At 42.5% G+C, this 27,715-nt stretch overlaps 2 protein-coding genes across 2 annotated transcripts; one reads left to right on the forward strand and one right to left on the reverse strand.

Annotated features, from left to right (window-relative positions):
* The first annotated feature begins 1,262 nt into the window (after nucleotides 1-1,262).
* Nucleotides 1,263-8,511, forward strand: LOC121604108. The gene is made up of 11 exons (XM_041933517.1): nucleotides 1,263-1,586; nucleotides 1,686-1,764; nucleotides 2,774-3,112; nucleotides 3,501-3,614; nucleotides 3,782-3,896; nucleotides 4,030-4,139; nucleotides 4,228-4,364; nucleotides 4,517-6,207; nucleotides 6,304-6,408; nucleotides 6,510-6,601; nucleotides 7,149-8,511. Exons 1-11 carry the CDS (start codon nucleotides 1,504-1,506, stop codon nucleotides 7,461-7,463), a joined length of 3,180 nt encoding a protein of 1,059 aa, XP_041789451.1. The 5' UTR covers nucleotides 1,263-1,503; the 3' UTR covers nucleotides 7,464-8,511.
* A 2,719-nt stretch (nucleotides 8,512-11,230) lies between these two features.
* Nucleotides 11,231-27,469, reverse strand: LOC121604699 (integrin alpha-L-like). The gene is given in 21 exon segments (XM_041934274.1): nucleotides 11,231-11,293; nucleotides 12,238-12,354; nucleotides 12,709-12,872; nucleotides 14,110-14,267; nucleotides 14,480-14,610; nucleotides 15,113-15,310; nucleotides 15,401-15,547; nucleotides 15,872-16,014; nucleotides 16,219-16,336; nucleotides 17,230-17,303; nucleotides 17,421-17,547; nucleotides 18,517-18,667; nucleotides 18,856-18,998; nucleotides 19,088-19,218; nucleotides 19,359-19,473; nucleotides 22,948-23,066; nucleotides 24,399-24,534; nucleotides 26,599-26,749; nucleotides 26,918-27,060; nucleotides 27,150-27,280; nucleotides 27,421-27,469. Coding segments are annotated over 21 exon segments (2,709 nt in total).
* Nucleotides 27,470-27,715: the final 246 nt, after the last annotated feature.

Here is a 27,715-nt window from a genome sequence, read left to right on the forward strand (position 1 = left end):
CTTTGAGCCAGACTGCCGGACGGCCTCATATGTGGAGGAACAAAGTCCAGCTTCTATCTCGTCTTTTTGACGTGTCTGAGCTTTTATCACTTTGGCCAATTGATGAGAGAGTGATTGTTCACCATTCGGCTAAGATTCAATTACATTTTAATCCTATTAATATAAGAATTAATCACCCTCGACAGTGACACAAAGAAGCAAACTGGATAGAGTGAATTTGCTCTAAAATGAGAGAGCAGCTCTCTGGTTTCTCAAGTCAGTACATTCATGTTGAAATCGGGTGTTAATATAAGCAAACTAATGAAAATACCACACGATGCTCCCACATTTCCCACGATGCTCCAACTACAAACTTGCTTGTGACAGCTAATGTTTTTGGAAACCCAGCATAATATTACGGTGTTCGGTCAATGTGATAAAAATAATTAGGTATAAATGACCAGACTGAGGAGAGCTGAATCTAAACACTCCCTCAGTGTGAGTATGCACTGTATGCAGATATCCAACAGCAGGTTTCTGACATTTCTTTTCTCCCTTTCATTCTCACCATGGCCACATTTGGATTCTCTGAGGCTAGCTTGTGTGCATGCTTGTGTCAGTGTGAAGGTGTTGGTGTTTGATTGATTGATTGATTGATATATACCATACATGTTTATCTAGAGTTTATGGATCTTTTCTGCCCTCAGTTGAGCCTACGTAGACCACACTGTGCAGTAATGGTACAGTAACCCCAACAGGCTCCGCTGTAACTGTACATGTGTTAATGCATTTGCAGCGGCATTTGAATTGAAGACTTTGTTTTGGGAAAGTACAGACCATAATCTACTTTGTCTTCAGTGTAGGTCTATTGACTGACAAACATTTGAGCTGTAGGTCATCCATGTGGAAGAGAATATCAGTGCACACAGGGATATTTACTGTTTTAAGAGGTAACCCTAAGAAAGCCCAACCCAGAGCTGCATCTCAAAAGGACGAATAAAAAAAGCAAAATCAATAGTACATCCGTTTATGGACACTGAGCAGGATCAAAAGACGACTTTGTTTCAGGAAACCGGCAACAGGGTGAAGCTGTGATAACTGAAGAGAGTTTCTGTCAGAGAAAGATACACACTGTAAGTACTGTAGGCAATACCAACCTTTACCACTAGATGACGCCATGTGCCAGGGTCTCCCCTCCCGTCTGTGTATGATTGGTTGAGTCTAGGGACGTGACGTTGTCTCAAACGCGGAAGCAGCGATAAACGAAGAGCGATGGAGTGATGTATGAAAGGAGAGCCGTGTGAACCCCGTTTTACTGGACTATACGTCAAACTCGACTCAATTTTGGCTCGTCAGGCGTCGACAGGAAGCAGGTGAGGACAGGTGTTATCTGGAGGAGCCTGCTGATGCGCGCGAGGCAGCGGTTGTCATCACGAGCTCCCAGAGTGTGCACGTGGCTGTGCAGAAGTTTGTTTTTAACGGGATCTAATCTCTAAACTAATAACTAATGACAAGCACAGTAAAATGGCTTTCGCCAGCCTGTTCACGAGACTCTCTGCCATCGAAGAAGACGTGAAGAGCCCCGGTCGAGCAGCCTTTACACACAGGTATTTAACGATAGACAAGCTGTGATGTGTTAGAGGCAGCACTTCTTTTTAAATGGCTCCCAGCTACACACTCTTTACACACTCGCATTTTGTTCATAGGAACGAGGCTGAGGATGGTGAGAGGGGCCGTGGCAGAAAGAGGAAGAACCAGGGTGAGCAGACCGGCCCCAATAAAAAGGTGAGCTGGACCTCAGACACTAACATGTCTGTCTGTGGGGGCTTGCTCTGGCGCCTGCTGGAGGATTTGTCTCACTTGTCACATTAAGTGAAAGATTTTGTTGGCAGCACCGCTACATCGGATGGAAAGTTGCAGGTTTCTGCATCATTTTAGGTTCACACAGTCTCCAGTTTATGTGAAACACGCAGGTAGTGCTAATGCAGTCTAATCCAGCAGCCCTGCGGTAAACCCTGCCCTCATCAAGGCTGTAAGGTTCAGCTTTGTGTTTGTGAAACTGGGTGTTGTCTGACGCAGGAAAATGAAATCATGCAAAAGAAAAAGCTGAATTCCTGCACACTGGCAGCTTTTGTGTTGGGCATGGCTCTTTTTATTAGGCATCAAATTCAGAACAAGACACAAACACATCTTTGAACTGAAGCCAAATCAAAAATACTTGGCACGATTACATCAAAAATTGACAAAACCATCCTTAAGATGAGATAAACGACTATGTCAAGGGCCACAGAATACAAATGAAGGAGGGAAACTGGAAAAAGGATTTTTCCAACTGATTTGAGAGACGTTCAAGTAGGACAATAGCAAGTCCAAGTGTCACACCTAAACTGCAAATATGTTCAAAACATTGAAGAGAAACAAGTCTTATCATAAATTCAAGGTTTCAGAAGTCTATTAACAAGGGGAGGATAAAATCGGAATGGAAATGTGATGGAAAGAAAATGTGATGGAAAGAGTTTGCATATTGCACACAATGTTAATTACTGTTCATTGATAAAAGTGTTTTGGACAAAATATCAGAAGCACTTCTCGGTATAAGATCTAGATATATCTGCAACTGGGTGTCATGTAAAATGAAGTTATCTGGCGTTTGTGCTGCCTGTTCGGACAACATGAATTTGTATTGATGGACTTGCTCAAGTTGATTGATGATGAAGGTTATGATAAATCTTACAACATTAAAAGACTTCTGCATTTGCTTCACATCTACTTTCTAATCCTTTTCTTTCCACAGAAGCGATGGCACCAAGCCCAGACTGCTTATAATGCTGCACCCGATGGCTCCAAGGCCGCACACCACCGTATGCATAACACTGCCAGCGAACATGCAAGTGTTGGCTTCAACAAAGAAGTGATGCATTGCCCCAGAGACCAAGCTTCCCATAATAACATGTGTCCCAAAGGTCTGAATCGCAAAGCGAAAAAATACACGAATGTGAACAAGAAACAGGAGCAGAAAAATCAGCATCAACAGAAGGATAGAGGGAGACATGCCAACAGAGGTGGAGGCCATCAGAACAGACCTTCTTGGAGAAAAGGTGGAGGGGACAGGAAAAATAAGTGTTATAAGCAGGTAAGTGAGACACGTGGCTGCAGCGGTCAGGACACATGTCATCCAGCAGCAGCCTGTTATCTGTCGCAGTGTGAATGAAAGGACACTTGCTGATGTTCACCTGCTGTTGTGGCAGAAGAGGCCTTCAGGTCAGTCATGTTGATTGTCTCATGAAAATAGGGCTAACCTGTGACCTTTGTTGCATGTCATCCCCCACTTGCTCTACCTACATTTCCTGTTTGCCTCTCAACTGCCCATAAAAAAAGAAATAAATGAAAATGACATGATGAATACCAGACATAAGTGGCCCAGTATTATCTTGACAAAAATGTATATTTGAAGTCTGTTTGAATGATGTATTAATGAAAATGTTGGTGAATCTAATTGATATGCTCATCTTTCTTTTCAGGACTTCCAAGTGAAACGTACCAGGTTCATGACGCAGGAGTTCAAGGATCAGAATGTTTTGTTGTTGGATGGGCGCTTACTTTGTCGACATTTCCTTTGGGGAAGGTGCATCAAGGCAGGTTATGTTTATTACGTATATAAATATATGTTTTATACGGTCAGTCAAAGTGACTTGTAGGATAGAAAAATGTCTTGTCATTCTGCCCTCAGGCTGTTATTGACTGCTGTTTTAACTCACGCTGTCGTGTCCTAACATTGCTTTCTTTTCTGTCCCGCGCGCAGGGTGACGACTGCCAACTGGAACATGTTCAGGGCTACAACGATCTCGTCAAAGAAGTGTGCAAATTCTACGTCCAGGGGCTCTGCACAAAAGGGGAGAGCTGCCCATACATGCACAATATCCTTTGGTTCAACAGCAGTAATCTGTGCATCCTCCTGCCATAAACTCAGAGCATTGATGAGTATTGTACTGCTGTTTGTTCGAAACTGGAGGCTGCTGACTGTCTAATATGTCCTTTACTAAGCTGCACAGTCCTTCCCCTGCAAGTTCTTCCATAGAAAAGGAAAATGCTCTCAAGGAGCAGATTGCAGGTTCTCCCATGAGCCACTTAACGACATCACTAATGAACTGCTGGATAAGGTGTGTGTGTAAATGTCCAGTGATTGTTCTTAAAATGTTTTGTTTGCATTGCTGTGTGCTAAACTAACTTTATTTCTTCTCACTGCAGGCATTAAAACGGGAAAATGACCTCTATGAACTTGCAAAAAAAGCTGAACAGAAGTCGTCAGGACAACCGACGAACACAGACGAGTCTGAAATTCTAGATGCAAACACAACCCCTGATATACTCATACAACCAATCAGGTGCGCACGTACAAACAGCAGCCTGTCACTGCGATTCTGTCGGCGTGCACTGTATCACTTTTATTCTTGCATAGGAATTTATTGTAGAATGAATCATCCATGCAAGTTGTGACATTTGGGATTAACCTGAACCTGAAATTTTTATTTTTCAGGCCTAACTTTTACAAAAGTGCAGACACAAATGCAGAGACGGAGACCTTGTTCTGTCAGACTGAAGGACCGGCCGATAACATGGAGGAAGTGGTCCCACCATGCGCATCAGATGCTGCCCAACCTCACAGCCCCCCGTCAACTAAACTTCATCATGAGGAGCCGGTTTGTTATTCAGTTGAAGCAGTGCTGGGACCTCAGCTGTCTAAACCTTTCACAAGTTTCTTCACAACTCCAAGAAATCAAGAATTCGCCCCTCTTTCTTCTTCTGATTGCACGTCAGGATCTTCATACCAAAGCCAAGCTCCCTACTCTGTTGATGCTGTTCTCAGGTCTTGTAAATCAGCGGAAAATTCTACCTTTGCTCACACACCTACCCCACCCACTGCACAAACTGTATCCTATATCCCAAAAACTAGCTTTGAGGAGATCACCAGTCCCCCGCTAAGCTCAGAGACCCAAAATAAGAAGGTCCTGTATTCTTTAAATACTAGAAATGAAGCAAACAAATGCCAGGAAAAAATGTTCAAGAGCCTGTCATCCCTTCAAGTGCACACAGGCCTGATTTCAAAGACCTGCCCTAATCCGTCTCTGGCCTCTGGGGATCACAAGAAACAAAGCGGGAATACGCCAGAATCCCTGAAACCTCAACGACCTTCTCACAAAGTCAAGTTTGAGCCGGTGCACCTGCCTATGGATATAACACGCTCTGTAAACACGAACGAACACGAACCCACGAGGCACAAAAGCATTTTTTCAAGGCCCCCCTCTGAGTCACCTGCTTCCAAACAACAGTTGAAGCCACACGTCTCAGTTGTGACAGCTGGCTCGCAGGCCTCTTTTAAGCGTTTTTGTCCCTCTTCAGGTTTCACAGAGTTAAAAGGTGGAGCTGCTGTTCTTGCTGTCACCAGCCCTGTTAGGTCAAGTGATTCCACAAACTCTGCCAGTCCTCATTTTACAGCAAAACAACCCACTGAGATCCACCTGCCCTCCAAAAAGACACAGTCTGGCCTCAAAGTTAGCACAAAACCTAATTCATCTGAAACCACAGCAGACTGCAGCAATGAAATGGCACATTGTGGTGATTTGGCAGTTGGGTGTAAAGAGACATTGAAAAAAAGGCCCTTTCATAGCCTTTTTGCAAGCCCCATCACTGACACTCTGCAGCCTGTAGACGATTCTGGAACAAATTCCTCTTGTGCTCAAGGCTTAATTCGGTCTCCCCGTGCTGCTCCACCATCAGCCGATTGCAGAAGTGATGATCTTAAAACTGTACTTGAGCCCAGCAAAGCCTCTGCCAGCTCCTTCCTCAGCCTTTTTGCTGCCCCTCTCAGTGCTGCTCCTCTCCCATGTATGCAGCCTCAGCCAGATCATTCAAGGACTGCCTCCTGTTCTCAACAGTCAGTCGATAATACAGCTCGTTTATCAGACTCTAAACAAAGAGCTTCTGATTTAGAGACAGCGCTCCCACAGGTCAGAACTGATGTCAAAGATAATTTCTCTCCTGATCCTAAAATAGGAAAAGACAGTTCAACAGAGCGTATGAATCAACCCACAAAGCAGCTGGTGAATCCCATCAGTGGCCTTGAGTCCGATTCTCTCAGTGAGACGTCTACCAGTCCGGCTCCTTGTGCTGACAGTCCAACTATAAGCCGCGCTCATCAGCAGCTGCCCGAAAGCTCATCACATGAAGGTACGCTGCCACACACTGCTTACGAATACTAGGCTGAAATGCTGATTGGTGCTGCAGACATGTGTTAACGCCCTGTTCAATTTGTTGGATCTGCAGTAGCAGCCACCGCAAACTCAGTGCTGAAGACTCTCTTTCTGTGCCTGAGCCCGTACCAACAGGATGGAGAGCAACAGCACTGCATTCAGATCAGTGTCCCTTCAGGTATGCTGTTTATTCATGGGTCATAGTAACATCCATGTATAAAATGTTGTCATCCTGGTAGAATTCAACACTGATTTGTTATGCTTGTGCGTGCATTTCAGAAAGTGAAAAGATGGACAACAGCAGCACCTGTGTTTTTGTGATGCAACAGCAGAAGAGTAAAAGAAAGGGAAGACGAAAGAAGAAGCAAGAGGTAGGCGATCCATGTGATCCATGTGATCTGTGAGCCCATTGGTTCCTCCTGAAGAGTGAACTATGGATGGATCGCCATGAAGTTTGGCACAGACATTCCTGTTCCCCTCGGGATTAATTATAATGTTGCTCTTCACCTGGCGCATCACCAGGTCAAAATTGTGTAATATTGCCAGACTCATCATTAACCCTATAATGCAGTGGGTATCATATTTGATACATGTATTTCTGAAACGTTTTGCATTACCATATGGTAAAAACTTTGCTCAAAATGATACAAACAAAAAAAACATATTTGCAATTTTTTTTTATTTAAAAAAAGTCTTCAAATTAAAACAAATAGAATTTTCTGTCCATTATTTCTTGGGTCAGGCATTAGAGGGTTAAAACACACACTATTTTGGAGTTTCCATTAGCCAGATGAGACTGCCGAGCTCTGTAGTCAGAGTTGGGTTGTATCCTACCTTTCTTCAGATAGTGTAGGGCCAATAATAACTTTGTGTCTCTTTCTCCTGTTTTCCTGTTACTGTTTGTCACGCTCTTCTCAGACTCAAGATTCCCATGAACAGTCAACTGAGGAAACAGAGCACCAGCCCTCCCCTCAGTCTCCTCAGATCTCCTCAGAGGCAACAGGTGGGTCGACCCTCAGCGGTGCAGGAATGACTGAAGCTGAGGTGAGAGACTCTGACATCCACACTTTCACGCCATTCAAACCGGAGGTGCCGCCGAAGCAGCATCACACCCAACCAAGACTGAAGCACAGTTCAGAGGAAGGAAAGGGAGTGAATGGGAACATGGCCGCCACACCGCTCAAAGACCTTTTTAAGACTTTAGACACTGCGGTTTTCCACTTTGAACATTAACAATGGAATTACTTTTGTGTGAAAACACTAATAATCTGGATTCATTTTGCCTTGTGGTCAGTCATAGTAACCATGTTGATTCTTGTGTTATATTTAAAATCTTTTGTATTTGTCATTTTTTGTGCAGTTTTTTTTTAATGATTAAACATTAAAATTGTTCAATTACATTACATTAAATATATATAGCAATGTCTTTTTGTGTAAAAAAGAAACTAATGTTCCGAAACACTGATATGTATATCCTTGAAAAAGTCAAATATTCTATAGTGATGCTGCTTCATCTTCATGGAAAAATGTCCCCCTGAATTGGTCGACTTGGGGGAGTCGTCAGCTGATGAAGCTCACCGGGGCTCTTGTGCTCATGTGGTTATGCAGGACGCCTTTAACTGGTCTTTCTTGTGGTACAAAGAGACGTGTGCGTCTGACAGATGTTAAAGAGCTGGGCAAATGCAAATATTGAGAAAGTCAGGCAAACAGCTTTTCATTTTAAGGTTTGGTTGTTTTCAAAATGTTCAGTATGGTGGCCGTGTTGGGAAGCAGTCTGCATTGCCTTTTCATAAGATCACATGATCACTGGATTGATTCTGATAAATTAACAGAATCCTCTCGTTGACAGAGCGTGACTTTCTTTTGATGGAAACCAGCCTGTTTATTTTCTCTAATTTGCACTGATTGCTATTTATTTAACGATGCCTGATGATGAATTCATTAAATAGAATGTCGCCAGTGGCTCTTGGTTTTCACTCAGTCGGCCACCAGTTGGTACACATTCAGGAAACAGTTATTTTTGAGAAAGTGTGGATGGTATAACTGCCCTGTTGGGCTTTATGTGTGTCGTCTGTATGCAGGCTTACCCTGCTTCATTCAGCAAGAGGCTGCTCCAGTGTTATTGCCACATTAATTCTTTAGATTGTAAAGATCATGTTCATGATCATGTAATGGGAATAATCATATTGTATTGGGTGCCTGTGCTGTTGAAGAAGGCAAATTGTATGCAGCGCCCTTCATATCAAAGCTAGTGGTTTGGTTGGCTACGTGTTCATTAACATAATAAATACAGGCAACAATAGTAGGCTCAAGTGATTTTATTTAAATGTTTGTGTAGATGAAAAAAAATTGATCTCATTTAGTATTTTTGTAGATATAATCATAGTAGACTGAATGCACAGCAGTTTCTGAATCGACCCTTATAAGATAAAATGTCAGAAAAACAAAACTGGTTGAAGTTTCCTGCATGTTTCCGTTGGTTACCAGTAAGTGTGACACAGTTCAGATTACATGTTTGAAGCTGTCATGTGTCAGACAACAGGAGTAAATACCCAGATGTTACTGTCCCGCTCTGTGCTGCCCGGGACCCAGCAGAGGATAGCAGAGGCTGCCACAGTCACTGCTGCTCTCCACTAGGATCTCCGAAAAACCACGAAGAAGCACAACGTTAGCTTGATCCAAACTTTAAACACAAGGAGACTGTGAGGGCTTTGGACTGGGGACTTACCAGACTGCACGTGTGCTGCTCCAGAGGAAAAGAAAAATGTTAGACGTCATGTATGAAAAGTAAAGTCTCACCTCTGTCATGCAGTCAATTCCAGTAGAGACACAAATGCACAGAATCTCTGCTGCCTTTTCTTCCCTCCAGTTTCTTACCTGTACCACACAGACTGCACACATCACCCGGAATCAGCATCGCAGAGCTTGATTTGTGGTGGCTGCTGCTTGCAGTACACAGCCATTATATTCTCAGGCTTCAGATCTCCACGCATGATTTCTCTGGCCTGGAGGTGGAGCAGTGTTGTGGTCGTGACAACTGAATTGTAAGAGTAGGTTAAAGGTGACATATTGATCTTTGGAAAGTTAGTTCCAGTAATCAAAGCAGAGTAAATCCTGCAGTGGATCTGAACACAAGCTGACGTTTCCTGCCTCTTTGTTTTACAGTTTGCTGCTGGCCCAGGTTCGAACACCCGTTTAATATTTGCCTTCAAAAACCCTGCGATCATCTGCTGCTGCTTTATTGGAGGTTTCCAGCAAGAGCAGAAAGAACACTGGGGATGCAGTGTTTGTCATTGACACGCCAAACCTCTCAACACACTGATACCAGGCGGGCAGCCTGAATATTTTTAAAAGTAAGCTAAATACATGTCTTCACTTTAGCCTTTAAGCCCTGACCATTCCAGCCACATTTGTCTAAAACACCCATCCAAGCATACCCAAAGTGGACTGAAAGCTGTTCTTAAACCATTTGGAGTACATGTGTGGTTTTGGTCTCTTTTGAAATGTAACACTGTAGTTTTATTCTCAGTCAGAATCACTATAAGTGAAGTTGCAAATGAAATGCCTGTACATGACTGTGGTTGGGACTGGATGAGTTGGTTAGTTGGATTCAGAGTATCTTAAAGCATTTGGTGATGCAAAAACCAAACAATCATAAGTGTTTACAGGCAGGTTCAGTAATGAGAGATCAGTCCAATAGTTAAAGATGGATGCAAAGAATCAATCAGGCAGCAAGTGAGTGTGAGAGCAGCTTATATACTGGGCTGACTGGGAATGAGGATCAGGGGAGTGGACAGGTGGGCATGGGTAGCAAGGAAAGTGTGAGTGGAAAAGTACTGGCTGAGCAGGTGAACAGGTGAATGCAATGAAAGCAGCTAAGAGGCTGAAAGTGACAAAGATAAAACAAGTGGAGAAAAACAGAGATAGTGCTGAAAAGTACGAGAAATATTAAAGTTTCTGGATGAATGGCTGCCATATACAATGTAGAGCAAATACTTTGGGTCCTTAGTGCTAGAACAGATAGCAGCAGATATTTTGTACTCTATAATCTCTTTATATAAAGTGGCAGGTGTTGGTATCTGTGTGTGTGTGTGATGAGGGGAGATGGTGGCTGTCAGGGGGATTACAGAAGAATATTCTTGGACCTCATCCTGAAGAGGCTCCTCTTCAGCCTCTCCGTTCAGCGGCGCAAAACTTATATGTCACCACTCACAATTAAATGATGACTCTAACGTCATCTTCATCACTATTCCACAATGTTTGTCTACATGACCTTACGCAGTAACAAAGGTATTTGATGGGAAGATTTCTGACATGAACAAGTAAACACATTTGTGCATTCGCCATAAATGCAAACTGGTCAAAACCACTGACTCTAAGCGGAAAAGTAACACGTGGTTGTGCCTTTTACATGCAGTATTCAACCCCCCTGTATTGATTTGTTTGTAAATGAACAGACACTAGAGTCACATTAATTTATAGCGAGGTGCAACTCTCATGCTATATACTGTACCCTTCAGGTTTAACCAAATCATTTCAGTCAGTCTTTACAAATAGTGTGGGAAGTGGAATTGCTGTTTTCACTACAGTTGCAAGATAGAAATTCCTACACATCTATGTTGTAGACATCACAAAGCCTCTAATGAAGCATCAATAGGATCACTCGCCTTCACCTACCGTAACAGCACAGCGTGTCAGTGCAGACATCCAGGAGCAAATGTTTTTATTCGACACTCATGTTTGTCGTTGTTGCTGCTGCTTTATATTATCCTCGCTTGATTTTATATGAATAATAAAATAAATCTGAGAAGTCAATGTATTTTACTGTATATGTAGGAATACACAGAGAATTGCCCACGTCACACACGGTGGAGCAGGAATACAATAACTATTTTCACTTTATTTTTAAACACAATTCAGGCTTTATTCAGAGTAGTTCAGTGCTTCGGGCTCATTCTTCCCAGCATGCTTCTAACTTGCTGTTTGTCAGATGTGCAAACCTAAAATCCTTGATAACTCCAACAACAGCTGTCATTTTCTCAACATTACTTTTGAAAGGGAACCTGTAAAAGATATAAGATATAATTTTAGTCAGAAAAAAAAGATCAAGCAGTCAGAACAAACAAAATGATTGCTGGTAAATGGCACACTGCCTATTTTCTACATTCACCGTATTTTGCTTTTTTGTTCAGATTTCTCCAGACAACTCGTTAAACCGGTACTTCCTATCCTTGCAGCGTGCATAGCTCAGAACTTTTTTTCCCATGTAATCACAAGTGTCGTAGAAATATTCTATATATGTGTTGGTGTCTTTTGTCACATAGCAATGGAAAGCATAGATGCAAATACTGAATATACAGACATTAGCCGTGTTTCCATCAATGCGAATTAGGCGTTTTTCCATAAACTGGTCCGGAGAGAATAAACTAGGCTATACAAAGCCTAGTTTTGTGAGAATTTGGTGGTATAAGCTGGATTACGCACAGCTATCATAAACAGAGTAGAAGAGGAAGAATGCTGAAAAACGAAAACAACACGAGTCGCCTTAGCAACCTGACAGAAAAATGAAGAGAGGTCTGTTTTGCTTGGGCAAGTTGTAGTTGTTCTGTCCTGTCAGCTGGTGTTGGCCATGTTTCACGCTGTCTGAGATGAAGAAATGCAATGATTCTAATGCACGCATCAAGGGCCATACGACAACAGCAGAAGCAGCTTTTTCGTCTATTCCTTCTTCTTTACGTTTTGTTGCGGAAACAGCTGATCAGTAACGTGATTTATGTTTACTACGTCAGAACATTTTCAGCAAAGGTTTCCATCACCCATTGTGTGCACACTTTTTCGAAAAAGACATAAACCACGCCAAGTGAGCATAGAAATGTTTGTGAAAAATTGAGGAAATTTTTCAAATTTTGCCATTTCCATTAAGCTTTTTCAAAATGTGCATAAAAACATCTTGATGGAAACACAGCTATAGACTGCCTGCACCCTCAACTGTAGTCACTGAACATACCTCCACAACAGCCTGCCTTACGCTGTCCACATTCAGGACGGCACTCGCTCTCTCACTGTCAGCTTGGCTGAAGTTTAGTCTGATGATGATGGGTGATAATGTGTCATCCACACATTTCTACAAAAAAAAAAAAAGGAGTCATCTGCATATTCTTGAAAAACTTTGAGAAACTTTAAAAGCACAAAAACTAAGATGGTAGGGAATTTTAGAAAATTTCACCTCAACATTTAGCAAAATCACTGAAACACAAATCAGTGTGTTAGAATTATTAGTTGAAATACTATTAATATTTTGGTGATGATGCTGAATTGCAGGTCAGAAGATAGATAGATAGATAGATAGATAGATAGATAGATAGATAGATAGATAGATAGATAGATAGATAGATAGATAGATAGATAGATAGATAGACTGATTGATTGATAGAATATGCAGCACTTAACAACATATATGATAGATAAATAACCATACTGGCATGTAGATGGGGTAGCTGAAGCAGGTGTGTTTATTCCATAGTTTAATAATAGAGGAAAGAGTCCTGACATCTTTATCAGTTGGACTGAAGAAGCCTCGATATGTTTGTCTCATTGGATCCACATCGAGGGTGTACATGTATAGTACGGAGATCATTGCCGCTGCAAAGTCATCCAGATGCATTAAATTAGCCAGAAACACATTGATCAGGTAAGCAACACTGGAAGCTGTCAAGGAATCACATTTGGGACTTTATGAAAATCTTTGGAGTGGAGAGGAGCAGCTGAATCTTACATTTCATTTTATTTTAAAAAAAAAGAAAAAAAGTGAGGCCCTGCCCGGTAACACCAGGTTGAAGAGCACCACACCCAACATCACTGTGTGGTTGGGCGTGGTAGGAAGCGTGTGCTTTGTGATGCTATGGCTCTGGAGTTCATCTGTACATCACCGCAACAAGGGGTGGTAAACCACTGAGGGTCGGCATGAACCAGTTTTCAGGAACAGAACTCAGTGACTTTCGTTTTGCCCCTCCTCTTACTGTAGAACAGAACTCAGTGACTTTATTCAGTTTTGCTCAAAGGCATCTTGACTTAAGAGCAAAATTAGGCCAACTTGCACCATTAATATGGCCCTTCAGATTTTGGTCAATACTCATAATATAGTATGCGCACCTCAACTGGTGAAATTCTGTCCACAGGGGCTTTGGGGTACACATTTTAGGCGTTTGTGGTGCCCCCTATAGGTTGTGCTCCATGCTTGGGCAGATCTATTCCCCAACACTGCCTGGAGATATGCACCAAGATTTATGATGATCGGACAAATGGCTAATGAACTATGGCCATTTTCCCACTAAGCGCCGCCCCTTGCTAAATGTTTGGGTGATGGCGGCCATGTTTTTGGTTTGATCCTACTCATTATTATTGTGCTTGTATTTATCTGGTGTTATTTGTGTTTTTACCCGCTCTGTAAAGTGACCTTGAGTGTTCTGAAAGGCGCTTCTAAATAAAATGTATTATTATTATTATTATTTATATTAGAAGTGTGCATCTCAGTCCTGTGATACTGTATACCATTCCGGTGTTGATAGATTCAAAATCCAGTATTTTTTCAGAAGCACTTGCACATCATTTCCAGCTGTTGGGTTGAGTTTCATGTTTCTAGCTCATTCCTGCTCACAGCAATTTGAACCGATGCAGCAAAATAATAATATCAGTATTATTTTTATATTGTTCTTCGGGCTTGAACCCAGATTAGATCAGATGATGCTATAGTCTGATATGTACTGTATGAGACATAATGAAACCAACATTGAAACACTTGTTCTGGAGACCCCCTTTTCTCACCTCTAACCACACTATCTAATCATTTTCGCACAGTCGCACCGGGTCCGGTCCCTACCTGCTTTGCTCTTTGTTGTTTCTTCCATTTCAAAGCAGGCTTTTAAGGTAACCATTGGTAAACTTTCATCTGTGTTGGTCATGCAGTCAATTTTCTCAGTGCTTATCTCCTGAGGTTGAAAAGACAGATGAGCCGTGACATTAAAGACGGGCCTGGACCTGGAAGACATTGACTAAAGCTGCATTATTAAGACACAGAATGACAGTACACTAATACAGGAAGAAAGGATAAATCAGCCCCACTGACCCATTAATTCACTTCTCTCATTATGCTCTGGCAAAGCTGTGGCTGAATTAGTCTGTGACAGATGACATTTTTGGTTTGTGTTGTACATACACCACTTACCTACATTCATATACAATATCCATACCTTAAGACAACTGCTGTGCTCTGTGATCCCACCACAATATCTGGGAGTCCGTCCTCTTCAAGGTCGATGTCCCCGTCAATGGCCTGTCCAAAGAATCTGAGCTCAGGTTTTATTTCCTGTCCCATGATTCTCTGGAATAACAGAGATTTGACAGCTGAAACACGACGTGATTTGAACAAATATTTGAAGGTACTCATGGGAGAGGAGGTGAAGACAAATGTTAGAGTAATTTTGGAGAGTGGCCATGCTTTTATTGGTAAATGCCAGCATGATTAAAACAACAGCTTCACTGCAGCTAATATTTACTGCTAGTTTTCAGTATTTTTGCTTTGTGCCATTTTTCACAAAGATTCAGGTGTCCCCATGATGATACCCGCCCCAGTCATATGCTCACCTCATATCAGCAGGATGGCTTCTGAGTTTTAGTCTAAAGACAGTTTTAGGCTGATCTATTGGAAAATAAGTACATATGTCTAACCCTGATGATGTTGAAGCTCTAGGGATTGATGTGGAAATGTATCATTTTTTGCTTGCCTGCATTATGGAGACTCAAGAAATCTGCTGTTTCCTCTTCTAAAGTGACAGCAATCTTTTATCTCCGAACATTTTGACGTCAGCTTTCCTCTGTCTCACCTGGCTGAAAGTGCTGCGTATGCCTCTGTGTCTGTCACCAAGGTAGATGTACACAGCCCCCCTGTTATCATCCTCAAGCGGGGCTCCAACAGCAACGTCTCGGAGTCCGTCTCCATTCAGATCTGTGAGACTGGATATGGTGGTGCCAAATCTCCCCATGGATGGTGCAGTCACATTCAGTTCACTTTTCAGTTGCATCTGGAAAGAAGACCATAAGTTTAGAAAAATAAATGCATTTATTATCACCCTGTAAGCTGATAAAAGCTCAAACACTGGGTCTGACCCCACCTCATCAGTCAGTGAATAGACGTATATCTGGCCTTCTGTCTTCTCCTGAGGCTGGTAAAATTGTGGCGCTCCCACCAGCAGGAAATCAGTGTCACCATCTGAGTTGACATCAATTGAGCACAGCTCTGCACCAAAGTAGGACCCAATCTGAAAGTGTGTGGGATACGAACGAGGATTTACATCATTAAAGCTAAAGATACATTACCATAACCATGTGAAAAGGGACAGTTATATATTATTATATTATATTATATTATAAAGCGCTCTCTGCTAATCCCACTGTATATTAAGTGCCTGTATTAAGACTATTTCCAAAAGAAATTCCGTTCACTAATACGTACATCATCTACTGCTGACATGGTGTGCAATCCAAACTTTAATTCAAACAGCTATTCAAGTACAAGCAATCTTTTTTTTTTTCATAATATGCATGATAAAACAGTCGAAAATTTTCTCAAGACAGTTACCAACCTGGTCCCCATTTATTCTGTGAGCTGCGGTCCAGGTCTTACAGTCGTGTCTGAAAAGAACGACCTGTCCTGTTTGCTCAAATCTCGGCGCGCCGGTGAAATATAGAGGAGCGTTATTCTTCTGTCCAACAGAAGTAGAGTATCCTGCAACAGTGTCAGTCACAATCTGCTGAATGTTCCCTCACATCAAAGAGGTTATAATGCAGTGAGGAAGTGGTCAGATTCTAAAATTATGAACATTTGTATTTTTATAATTCTATATTTTTTTTTTAATTAAGCATCAGTATCTCAGACCAAATAAAAAATATATTTTACAACTGCAACAACTTTAAATAACTTGTTTAATACCAATGTAGGAGTCATTCTTCATGTGTGGATCTTCAATTTGTGCTTGTTTTTCTTCATGAAGCTCTTGAAGAGAACCACGCCACATGTTGGATCCCACTGAACCCAGAATCAAGGTATCCTGTTCACAGAAATGTGCAGGTCTGCAACCAGTTTGCAAACAGTCCTTTTGATTTGGGTAACTGGCATCACCATCAGACCAATCTTTACCTGTTACTTCTCCACTAGTTTTTTTCCAATTAGGTGCGTTTGGCTGTTTAGAATAATGGGTGATTTAAAAACACTGATATTTAGCTTTATTCAGTGTAATTACATTTACGACTCACCTCTCTATAAACTCTATAATCGTAGTTTTCATTGTTACTGGCAATGTCTGACATCTGCCTTTCCTGCAGGACTTTACTTCCTGCTGTGAACACAAATGATCTGAGATTCTTCTGTTGCCTTTCTGACAGAGTAGCTGCTCCAGGCATGTTTGCTGCCGATACATGTGTGATTTCATATGGAAATCTGAGACCTGGATTACTAAACATCACTTCTGGTTTCTATCGCTTTTTATTTTTTTAACTTTAATTGTCTGATTGTATCAAACTCTTCAGATTTATTGCAAGTCCAAATTTCTAACTTTGAAAGGTCTGGATACTTTACTCCGTACAATCAATTGTACAGTATATACTTTGGAAAGAAGGCTACCACTCTGTTCCAGTGTGAACATATTGTTTCAGTTTTTAACACAGTTAAAATTCTTCACCTTTGCCAAGTCAGATAAGTAGAACATAATAGTCCAACAAGGGTGTGGTACACCGTGGAACCTCATTTAATTCATATTTTATAAAACTAGTTACTGTGCTCTTTCTATGAATATGATCAAATGTTTCTGCCTAAAGATCCTGATAATCTGCTCCTGTATGTACGAATTGTTAATTCGTACATACGCCCTGTGATGCTCATATTTATTGATAGAAGATGTAGATTTTGAATGTGTCCAAATTTTGTCTTTTTGACTTTACTCACCTTGTAGAAGACAGCACTGAATCCACTCTGAGACATTTCATTAGTCATGTCTCCTGCCCGGGACACTTTGGAGCCTGAATACAACGACAGTGGTGTTGCATGTGACTATTGCAGAGGCACAGCAGGAAGATAAAACTGATTTTGTAACAACATTATTGTACAAAGAGCGAAAAAAAACTTTTGAACATCACCTTCAATTGTAAAGATCTTGTTTTCCAGTACTCCTGTGAGTCCATCATAGTTCTCTATTTTAAAGGCGTTTTTGTCTTTTGGTTCTGAAGCAATGGCCTGAAGTTTATACAGCCGAGCAAATTTGAACTGAAACCAGAATGGTGCAGTATTACTTCAAGACAAAACATTTTCTGGTAAAAACATGCCTGAACTCAAAGCAGTGAACAGAACAGTTCCAAGAAGTGATCTCTGAGGTATACCACATGTGCTCTAAACTGATCAGTGTTACATGCAGCAGTTGGCTGCTGGCTCTCTCAATCAATCAATCAATCAATCAAACTTTATTTCTATAGCACCTTCCAGCATCCAAAAGGAGCACAAGGCGCTTAACAAAGAAGAATAAAAACAACAAATAAATAAAATAAATTAAAACAAGTAAAAAGAATTTAAAAAAACACACAGTCAGAAACAGACTAAGCATTAAATGCCAGGTGGTACAAGCGCTCTCTCCCTCCCTCTCTCTCTCCCTCTGTTTCCTCCTCCCTCTACCTGTTGCACACCTGAGGTAGATCATCACTCAGGTAGAGAGGAGGAGGGAATAAGAGGGGAAGCGAGTGGAGAGAGGGGGGAGGCTCAGCACAACACATGGCACACAGCTGACGACACCTGGCAAGCAGAGAGGAGATTTTTCTTTCCTCCGTTTTGGTTTTTCCTTTTCCCCAATCACATTCAGTCCCATGTCTGTTTAGGGGCTGGGATTTTTGTTATGTTAGTTTGTTTTGTTAGTTTGCGCTGGAGACCACCGGTAGTCATGTTTTTCGTCTTTTATTTATGATAACCTTTATTAGGTTAGAGGGAGATGTTGGTAGCAACAATCCGCTGTAGGGTTGGCCCGACGCCTCCCTGCTTTTGTTTCTTTTGGCTTGTTTGGGATTTGGTTGAAATAAAGCTTGTGGGTCTATTGACATCTACCTGCCGTGGCGTCTTTTCTTATATGTTGCTGCCTCTTGCCTTGGTTTATTTGTTTAATGTGGAGGCCGTAACAATCAGCAGAAATGTATCTATCAGACAAATAAGAGCCCACAATGAGACATGTTACATCACATGACGTCTTACCCCAATGACAAAGCGAATGATGTGTTTGTCATCATATTTTTTGATAATCCCATGTCTGTCAGTGTCACTGGGATCTCCATCTGTGATGAGTACCACAACTTTAGTTGCATTAGGAGAGGCACCTGCTCCTGGGTTTTCAAGGATTTCTTCCCTGTAACAAACAGAAAAGTAGCATTTGTAGGGAGAAGTAACATTTGTAGGACTAAAGAATAAACAAAATGGCATCGATAGTAAAATAAATCTTGTTATTGAGAGTTTTCCCCTCAACATCAACTGTTATCTTAGTGTTATTCAGTTGTTCAGAGTTTGGAGCTGTTTGTGTGGTTTAACTGAACTTACAACACAAATTTCAGCGCGCTGTGTGTGTTGGTTAGATATCTCATGTGTGGTTCTTCCATCAGTTTATCAAGAGCACGACCAGCTTGATAGTCACTGAAGTCAAAAACTTTCCTGCAATCTGTAGAAAACTGAACTGCTGCAAACTGAAAAGAACAAAACACAGTATGCATTTAACATGATGTATATAGTTAGAAATGCTACAAAGGCTTTAATGCTGCAGCCGTGCAGGGACCTTGATTGATGTGGTGTTAAGGCTGTTCATTATATCCACTATGAAATCTTTATTTTTGTTGAACTCTGATTCAGTCACACTCCCTGATCCATCAAATAGAAAGACAAGGTCCACTGTCTTTTTTGTGCAGTCTGAAAAAACACACAGAGTGAAAGTTTGTAAAGAATATTCAGTCAGGAGAAACACACTGAGAATAATATTTTACTGCAAGTCGGACAAGATGTTAAAACCACAGAGTGGAAGACGTTTACACTCTCTAAATGTCTTTTACCTTGGAAAGTAGGTGTGAAAAAGGAGATTTGCTGAAGATCATCTGCCATGTTGTAACACACACTGTTCAGATAGGAGTTCTCATCGCATCCATGGACTACACTTGGACTGCAAACCTAGATCAGAACATAACAAGGCCAACGAACGTAGCCATGTTACCATGCTAACATTTACTCATTAGCACTAAATAAAAAATACATATGATGGTGATGTCATTCGTGCTGCAGGATCATAAACAGAGCAACCTTGTAATCCCTGGAACCAGCTGACAACACTGCTAAAAGCTGTATCGATTTCCATGGATGGTGTGATTAAATCATGATCAGTGGCAAACACTATCATGGTACTTGTGTTGTATGGAACTCTGTGGAATTGAGAAGAGGAGGTCATTTGGATGTTTAACTTTCCAGGAAGGAACAGTATTGGATCCACTGTCTGAGAACCCTGTCACCTCATAAACCAAATATAGATTATGACTTAAATGGTCTCTTTAATGTACCTCAATTTATTGGATATTTAGTTGAAGGTGTGTATGATTTGTAGAGATGATGTTTAACTTTTTCTGTATGTCCATTAGAAATGTATTCAAAATTAATGTATTTTTAACATTTTGGAAGATACTTGACCAAAAAAGTTGTATGTAACATTTAAATCTCCATATGAGACGTAGTAGTGTCTCTTGTCACTTTGTTTGAAGTAATTTGATTGGCTACAGCTCCTGTCACTGCTTGTTGTCACTAAAAAGAATTGCAATACCAAAGTCTGAAGGGCAAAGATGACCTGTTGAAACAGTCAAGCAGCCACAGAAATAACACAGAGAAGCTACTTGAGCCCAAGTAAGATGGCAGGAGGGACACTTGGTTCATGTAAGTTCAGGCAGTATGTTTTCTCATTTGAAAGCAATCGTGGGAAAACTGAGCCATTTTTTTGTTTTTCTTGTCAGAATCAAAAAACGAAAAAAAAAAGTCAGTTTTTTTAATTGAAAGAAAAAAATAGTAAGTAAATATATCAAAATAAAGGCCAAGATGATAGAATGGTCATTCTGTATACTGTAGGTGTAACATTATGCAAGCACAGGTGCTATGCCAGAGTAACATTACAAGATAAATGCATGAATGAACACGAACAGGGTAAAAGCCAGATCTAGTCCGTGTTTCACTGCTGACCTAGCTGACCTCTTTAATTCACGAAACAGAGCTTGGGCTCAAGCTGGACGCACCAAATCTCCTCCTGTTGGCTTTTATTTAGACCGCTGAGGAATCACTGTACTGCTGCACGAAGGAAAGCCAAATCTGATTATTCCCTGCATTCTTTTACCAGCTCTTCCCATGATCAGGTAAATTTTGGAAAGTTGGTAAATCACTCTATCACTGCGTGAGTACAGGAGTACAGGACCAGAAGTCCTCCCGTTTGTTCGGGACACTGAAGTTACCCAGGATGTGTGGACCAGCACCGACTTGAAACTCTGTACACACAAGGTCACTTTAATTGATTGAAAATGGAAACGTAGGACATAACTCACATAATTCAACCACACAGTATATGACATTATTTTATTTGTTTATTTTGTAATGTGTTTGTTATGTTTGTAATGTTTATCTTGAATAAATATATAAGTAGTATGTCTCTCGTTGTATTGGTTTTGCCTCTAATGGACACAATGCGCAAAAATAGATATTGGAATGGTTCAATGTTGGTTTTTAAACGGAATATTCAAAAGTCAATTTGGACAGCCCTAGTGGGTCACGACCCACCATAAAGTCTACAGAACAACCAGTGCCACCAAGGATGTAGGTGTAGCCATCTGTAAGGTAAGATTTAGGTGTAAAGCGTGGGTGTAAGTGTATGTTACGTAATTCAAATAACATCGTAATCTTTACTTCCAACCAGTGCTTGTCTTTTTCACACTATTAAAATAATAGACTGGACCAAGCCATGGCCGAAAAATGATGAGAGGGTATTTAAGATTCAAGATTCAAGATTGTCTTTATTGTCATTGAGCATGGACATCCCCCATGTTAGAAACAAGATAATAAAAAAGATTAAAAAAAGAAAATTAATAATAAATAAAGTAACATGCAGTAAAATATGCATAAATGCAATAAAAATAAACTAAGAAATAAAAATAAACTAAGAAATAAAAATAAACTAAGAAATAAAAATATACCAATAACAGCTGAATATACTAAAATGTGTATATTCAAATGCAGCTGACAATTAGGTAAGCGTGTGTGTACTTACTTATTAATTACACAGAAGGTGGAGGTATAGGTGTAAAAGTGCAGTGTACAGTGGCTCATAGTCCTCACAGTCTCTCACTGCAGTGAGGGGCTGGTGGGGGTGATAGCTCTGACAGCTCTGGGGAAGAAGCTGTCCCTCAGTCTGTTGGTGGTGGTGCGGATGTTCCTGTACCGCTTTCCTGATGGAAGCGGAACAAACAGTCTGTGGCCCGGATGGCTGGGGTCCGTGGCAATGGATCTCGCCCTCTTCCTGACCCGGCCTTCATATAGAGAGTCTAGGTCAGGAAGGGGGCGGCCCACGATGCCCTGTGCAGTTTTAACCACCCGTGCCAGTTGTTTCCTCTCCTGTGCCGTGCAGCTGCCGTACCACACTGTCACACTAAGACAGAGGATGCTTTCAATTGTGGCCATGTAAAAGCTGACGAGCAACCGAGAGGAGAGTCCAGCCCGTTTCAGTTTCCTGTGGAAGAAGAGCCTTTGTTGTGCCTTCTTCACCAGGCGGGAGGTGTTCATGGACCAGGAGAGATCAGATGTGATGTGGAGGCCTAGGAATTTGATGTTATCCACACGCTCCACCACTTCTCCGTCCATGAGGAGGGAGGCTTGATCCATCTTTCTGGGCCTCCTGAAGTCAACAATGACCTCCTTGGTCTTCCCTGTGCACAGCACCAGGTTGTTGGCTGAACACCACTGGGTGAGCTGGCATTATCTCCTCTCTGTAGTGGGTCTCGTTATTATTTGAGATGAGACCCACTACTGTAGTGTCGTGCGCGAACTTCACGTCTGTGTTGGTGGGGTGGATGGCAGCACAGTCATGAGTAAACAGGGTAAAGAGGCCTGGGCTGAGCACACAACCCTGTGGCGTGCCCGTGCTGAGGACCAGAGAGGATGATGTTGTGTTCCCTTTTCTCACCACCTGAGGCCTGTTGGTGAGAAAGTCTCTGATCCAGTGGCACAGTGACGCAGGCAGACCCACTGCGTGTAGCTTCAGCGCCAGCTTGTCTGGGATGACGGTGTTGAAAGCTGAGCTAAAGTCTGCAAATAGCATCCTGACGTAGGTGTTGGGCTGCTGCAGGTGGGTCGGGGCTGTGTGCAGGGTGATGGAGACAGCATCCTCTGTGGACCGAGTCCCTCTGTAGGCGAACTGAAGGCTCTCTAGGTCAGTGGGGATGAAGCCTCTGATGTACCTGAGAAGAATCCGCTCAAAGCACTTTATGATTACCAGGGTCAGAGCAACAAGCTGGTAATCATTCAGGCAGTCGGTGGATGTCTTAGCTCTGCGGGTGTTGATCCTCCTCAAGGTGGATGTCACCTGGTGCTGCTCCTGGCTGTACACCAGGCATTGTGTACACACAGCTCCAAACCTCCGCCTCTGCTCTTACTGGAACATGCAGACCTGTCTGCCCGGAACAGAGAGCGCCCTGCTATCTCCACCACTGCGTCCGGGATGTTGTCGTCCAGCCAGGTCTCTGTGACAACAGTAGCAAAGCTGTCCATCCGGCGAGAGACTATCCTTAGATTAGCCTCGTCGATTTTGTTTTGCGAGAGACCTGGCGTTGGTGAGGAAGAGACCCTCTGTGAGGGTTAGCTTGTAGCCTAGCACACAAGCGGGCTCTCTTGCCACGCTTTTGTTAATGGTGCCTCCTCCATCTCCTTGGCAGCAGTGGAGGGATGGTGGTGGGCTCTGGGAACTGTAGCAGCTCCGGTGAAATAAAGGCCAGTTTCGGGGGTGTGTGGATTACGAACTGTACTCTGAAGTTCAACAGTTCAGACCTGCTGTACTGCGTCAAAGCCTCCAGAAGAGTAGTGAACATAGATATCAGTAAAAACGAAAAACAAAAACATAAACACAGGAGTTACGGAGCCTTTACATGTTATCAGGTGGTTTGTTTATATACATACAGCATGTTCTGGTGATGCTAAGTTCTACATGCCCTACCAGGTATGGAGTAATTTATTGTGGATTTATGAACACAGGTGCTAATTTTTGGCCATGTTATTATGTCAAATTATGAGGATGTACTCTATCTGTTCTACCTTGTCTATCTATCTGGCAAGTTCCCACTAAAGCTTAGTAGAAACACCTGATACTCAACATGTTAATTTTATGGTTTTGGAAGGTATTGAAGGGTGACAAATAACTGAACCTTTAAGTCACATTTTATTAAGTTCACACTGCTTTTTGTCTTTCTGTTTGTGGCCACTCCAGACTCCAGACCTTTAAAAATGTTGAAATTTTGAAGGCCATCGCTAAAATTTAGTACTATTAGATGTATCTGTCTCCTTTGGCACTGTCATATGTTGCGGACAGAACACACGTTATGCGTTCGGTGGAAATTAAATATTACCCCCATTCTGGCCCACTTACATTGCCTTCCTGTACACATCAGAATTCAGTTCAGGATCCTCCTGATCACATTCATAGCTCTCCATGTCCTGGCACCATCTTATATTTCTGAACTTATAACCAAATACTCAACGATTACTCAGGTCTGAGATTTCCTTCACCTTGAACAAGGTGATGATTAACTATTCTGTGTTGTTGTGACCAAAAGCTCATTTCAGTTCATTTTGTTTGTGTTAATGAATGTCATCAGTTGATAATAATGACTTTGCTCACCTTGTACAAGATAGCACTGAACCCACGGTGAGATATTTCAGTACTCATATTTCCTGCTTGAACCTCAGAGCCTAAATTTCGAGACAGAACTAGTTCATGTTACTATTTCAGGGGCGACACATGGACAGATAATATAGATTTGTGACAACATTATTGTACATAAATAAAAAAAACCTGTCACCTTCCATTGTACAGATCTTGTTTTGAAAGTTTTCCAGTATTCCTGTGAGTCCCTCATAGTTCTCTATTTGAAAGGTAGTTTTGTCTTTTGGTTCCGAAGCAATGGCCTTCAATTTATTCAGCCGAGCTTGTTTGACCTGAAACCAGAATGGTACAGTATTACTTCAAGACAAAGAGATATAGGCCTTCCAGCGTGTCCTGGGTCTTCCCTGGGGCCTCTTCCCGGTGGGGCATGACCGAAACCCCCGTCCCAGGAAGGCGTCCGGGAGGCATTCGATAAGGATGCCCGAGCCACCACAGCTGGCTCCTCTCAACGTGGGGGAGCAGCGGCTCTACTCTGAGCTCCTCCCGAGTGACAGAGCTCCTCACCCTATCTCTAAGGGAGCACCCCGCCACCCTGCGGAGGAAACTCATTTCAGTCGCTTGTATCCAAGATCTCGTTCTTTCGGTCATGACCCAAAGTTCATGACCATAGGTGAGGGTAGGAACGTAGATTGACTGGTAAATCGAGAGCTTTGCCTTTCGGCTCAGCTCCTTCTTCACCATGACGGACTGGTACGACGACCGCATTACTGCTGCCGCCGCACCAATCACCCTGTCAATCTCACGCTCCATCCTTCCCTCACTTGTGAACAAGACCCCAAGATACTTGAACTCCTCCACTTGAGGCAGGAGCTCTCCTCCAACCCAGAGGGGGCAAGCCACCCTGTTCCGGTTGAGAACAATGGCCTTGGACTTGGAGGTGCTGATTCTCATCCCAGCCGCTTTGCACTCGGCTGCAAACCGCCCCAACACATGCTGGAGGTCCTGGTTCGAAGAAGCCAACAGGACATCATCCGCAAAAAGCAGAGATGAGATCCTGTGGTCCCCAAACCAGACTCCCTCCAGCCCTTGGCTGCACCTTGAAATTCTGTCAATAAAAATAATGAACAGAACCAGTGACAAAGGGCAGCCCTGCCGGACTGCAACATGCACTGGGAATCGGTCTGACTTACTGCTGGCAATGCAAACCAAGATCCTGCTCCGGTCATACAGATACCCGTAGTAGAGGGCCCAGGACTCCATACTCCCGAAGCACCTCAAACAGAATGCCACAAGGGACACGGTCGAATGCCTTCTGCAAGTCCACAAAACACATGTGGACTATTTGGGCAAACTCCCACGAACCCTCAAACACCCTGTGGAGGCTGTAGAGCTGGTCCAGTGTTCCACGACCAGGACTAAAACCGCATTGTTCCTCCTGAATCCGAGGTTCTGAGGCTGGGGAGTGTGATCCCCCTGTAGTTGGCACCTCCACTGTAAACAGTATTGGCAGGGTACTGCTTTCCCCTTCTAAGGCGCCGGACGGCTTGCCAGAATCTCTTTTGGCCAACTGATAATCCTCCTCCATGGCCTCTCCGAAATTTTCCCATACCCAAGTTTTTGCTTCCACAACCACCCGGGTCGCAGCACGCTTGGCCTGCCGGTACCCGTGAGCTGCCTCAGGAGTCCTACGAACCAACCACGCTCAATAGGACTCCTTCTTCAGCTTGACAGCATCCCTTGCTTCCGGTGTCCATCACCGGGTTCGGGGATTGCCACCACGACAGGCACCAGAGACCTTACGGCCACAGCTCTGAACAACATGTGTCAACAATGGAAATGGAGAACATGGTCCATTTGGCCGGGCCCACGTAAGCTCCTTCAGGCTATGCCGGCCAGGCCCCGTGGGCGAAGGCCCAGCCTCCAGACGCTTGCCTGTTAGCCCCAACCCCAGGCCTGGCTCCAGGGTGGGGCCCCAGTAACACCAGTCCGGGCGACGTAGTGGTCCTTGTTTTTATGTCTTTCATCAGGGGCTGTGGAACCGCTCTTAGTCTGACCCATCACCTAGGACCTGTTTGCCTTGGGAGACCCTACCAGGGGCAATAAGCTCCTAGGATCATTCGAGTACTCAAACCACCCCACCACAATAAGGTGGCGGTTCAAGGTGGGGTCAAGACAAAACATTTTCTGGTAAGAACATGTCTGAACAACTGTTTATGTCTGAGTAGTGTGTCTGTGTATCATCCTCATAGCAGTGAACAGAACATTTCCAAGAAGTGATCTCTGAGGTATACCACATGTGATCACAGCTGATGAGAAAATAAACTGATCAGCAGAGATGTATCTATCAGACAAATAAGAGCCAATAATGAGACATGTTACATCACATGACGTCTTACCCCAATGACAAAGCGAATGATGTGTTTGTCATCATATCTTTTGATAATCCCACGTCTGTCAGTGTCACTGGGATCTCCATCTGTGATGAGTACCACAACTTTAGTTGCATCAGGAGAGGCGCCTGCTCCTGGGTTTTCAAGGATTTCTTCCCTGTAACAAACAGAAAAGTAGCATTTGTAGAGTTAAAGAATAAACATATGACTATAGATATAAAATAAATCTTGTTATTGAGAGTTTTCCCCTCAACATCAGCTGTTATCTTAGTGTTTTTCAGTTGTTCAGAGTTTGGAACTGTTTGTGTGGTTTAACTGAACTTACAACACAAATTTGAGTGCTCTGTGTGTGTTGGTAAGACTATCCATGTGTGGTTCTTTCATCAGTTTATCAAGAGCACGACCAGCTTGATAGTCACTGAAGTCAAAAACTTTCCTGCAATCTGTAGAAAACTGAACTGCTGCAAACTGAAAAGAACAAAACACAGTATGCATTTAACATGATGTATATAGTTAGAAATGCTACAAAGGCTTTAATGCTGCAGCCGTGCAGGGACCTTGATTGATGTGGTGTTAAGGCTGTTCATTATATCCACTATGAAATCTTTATTTTTGTTGAACTCTGCATTGATAATACTCTGTGATCCATCAAATAGAAAGACAAGGTCCACTGTCTTTTTTGTGCAGTCTGAAAAAACACACAGAGTGAAAGTTTGTAAAGAATATTCAGTCAGGAGAAACACACTGAGAAGAATATTTTACTGCAAGTCGGACAAGATGTTAAAACCACAGAGTGGAAGACGTTTACACTCTCTAAATGTCTTTTACGTTGGAAAGTTGGTGTGAAAAAGGAGATTTGCTGAAGATCATCTGCCATGTTGTAACACACACTGTTCAGATAGGAGTTCTCATCGCATCCATGGACTTCACTTGGTCTGCAAATCTAGATGAGAACATATGAGGTGAAAGAAATTTAATTCATCATATTGAAATGTTTTTGAATAATGTTTGAGTTATGTCACCAAAGATTTAAATTTTATCTAATCTATTGAGCTTTGTGATTTTCTTACAGTGAATTGGGAGTGTATGGACTCTTCAGCCATCGACAGGCCAAAGTGGTTGA

This window comes from Chelmon rostratus, chromosome 3, assembly GCF_017976325.1.
Source record: "Chelmon rostratus isolate fCheRos1 chromosome 3, fCheRos1.pri, whole genome shotgun sequence".
NCBI classification, from domain to species: domain Eukaryota; kingdom Metazoa; phylum Chordata; class Actinopteri; order Chaetodontiformes; family Chaetodontidae; genus Chelmon; species Chelmon rostratus.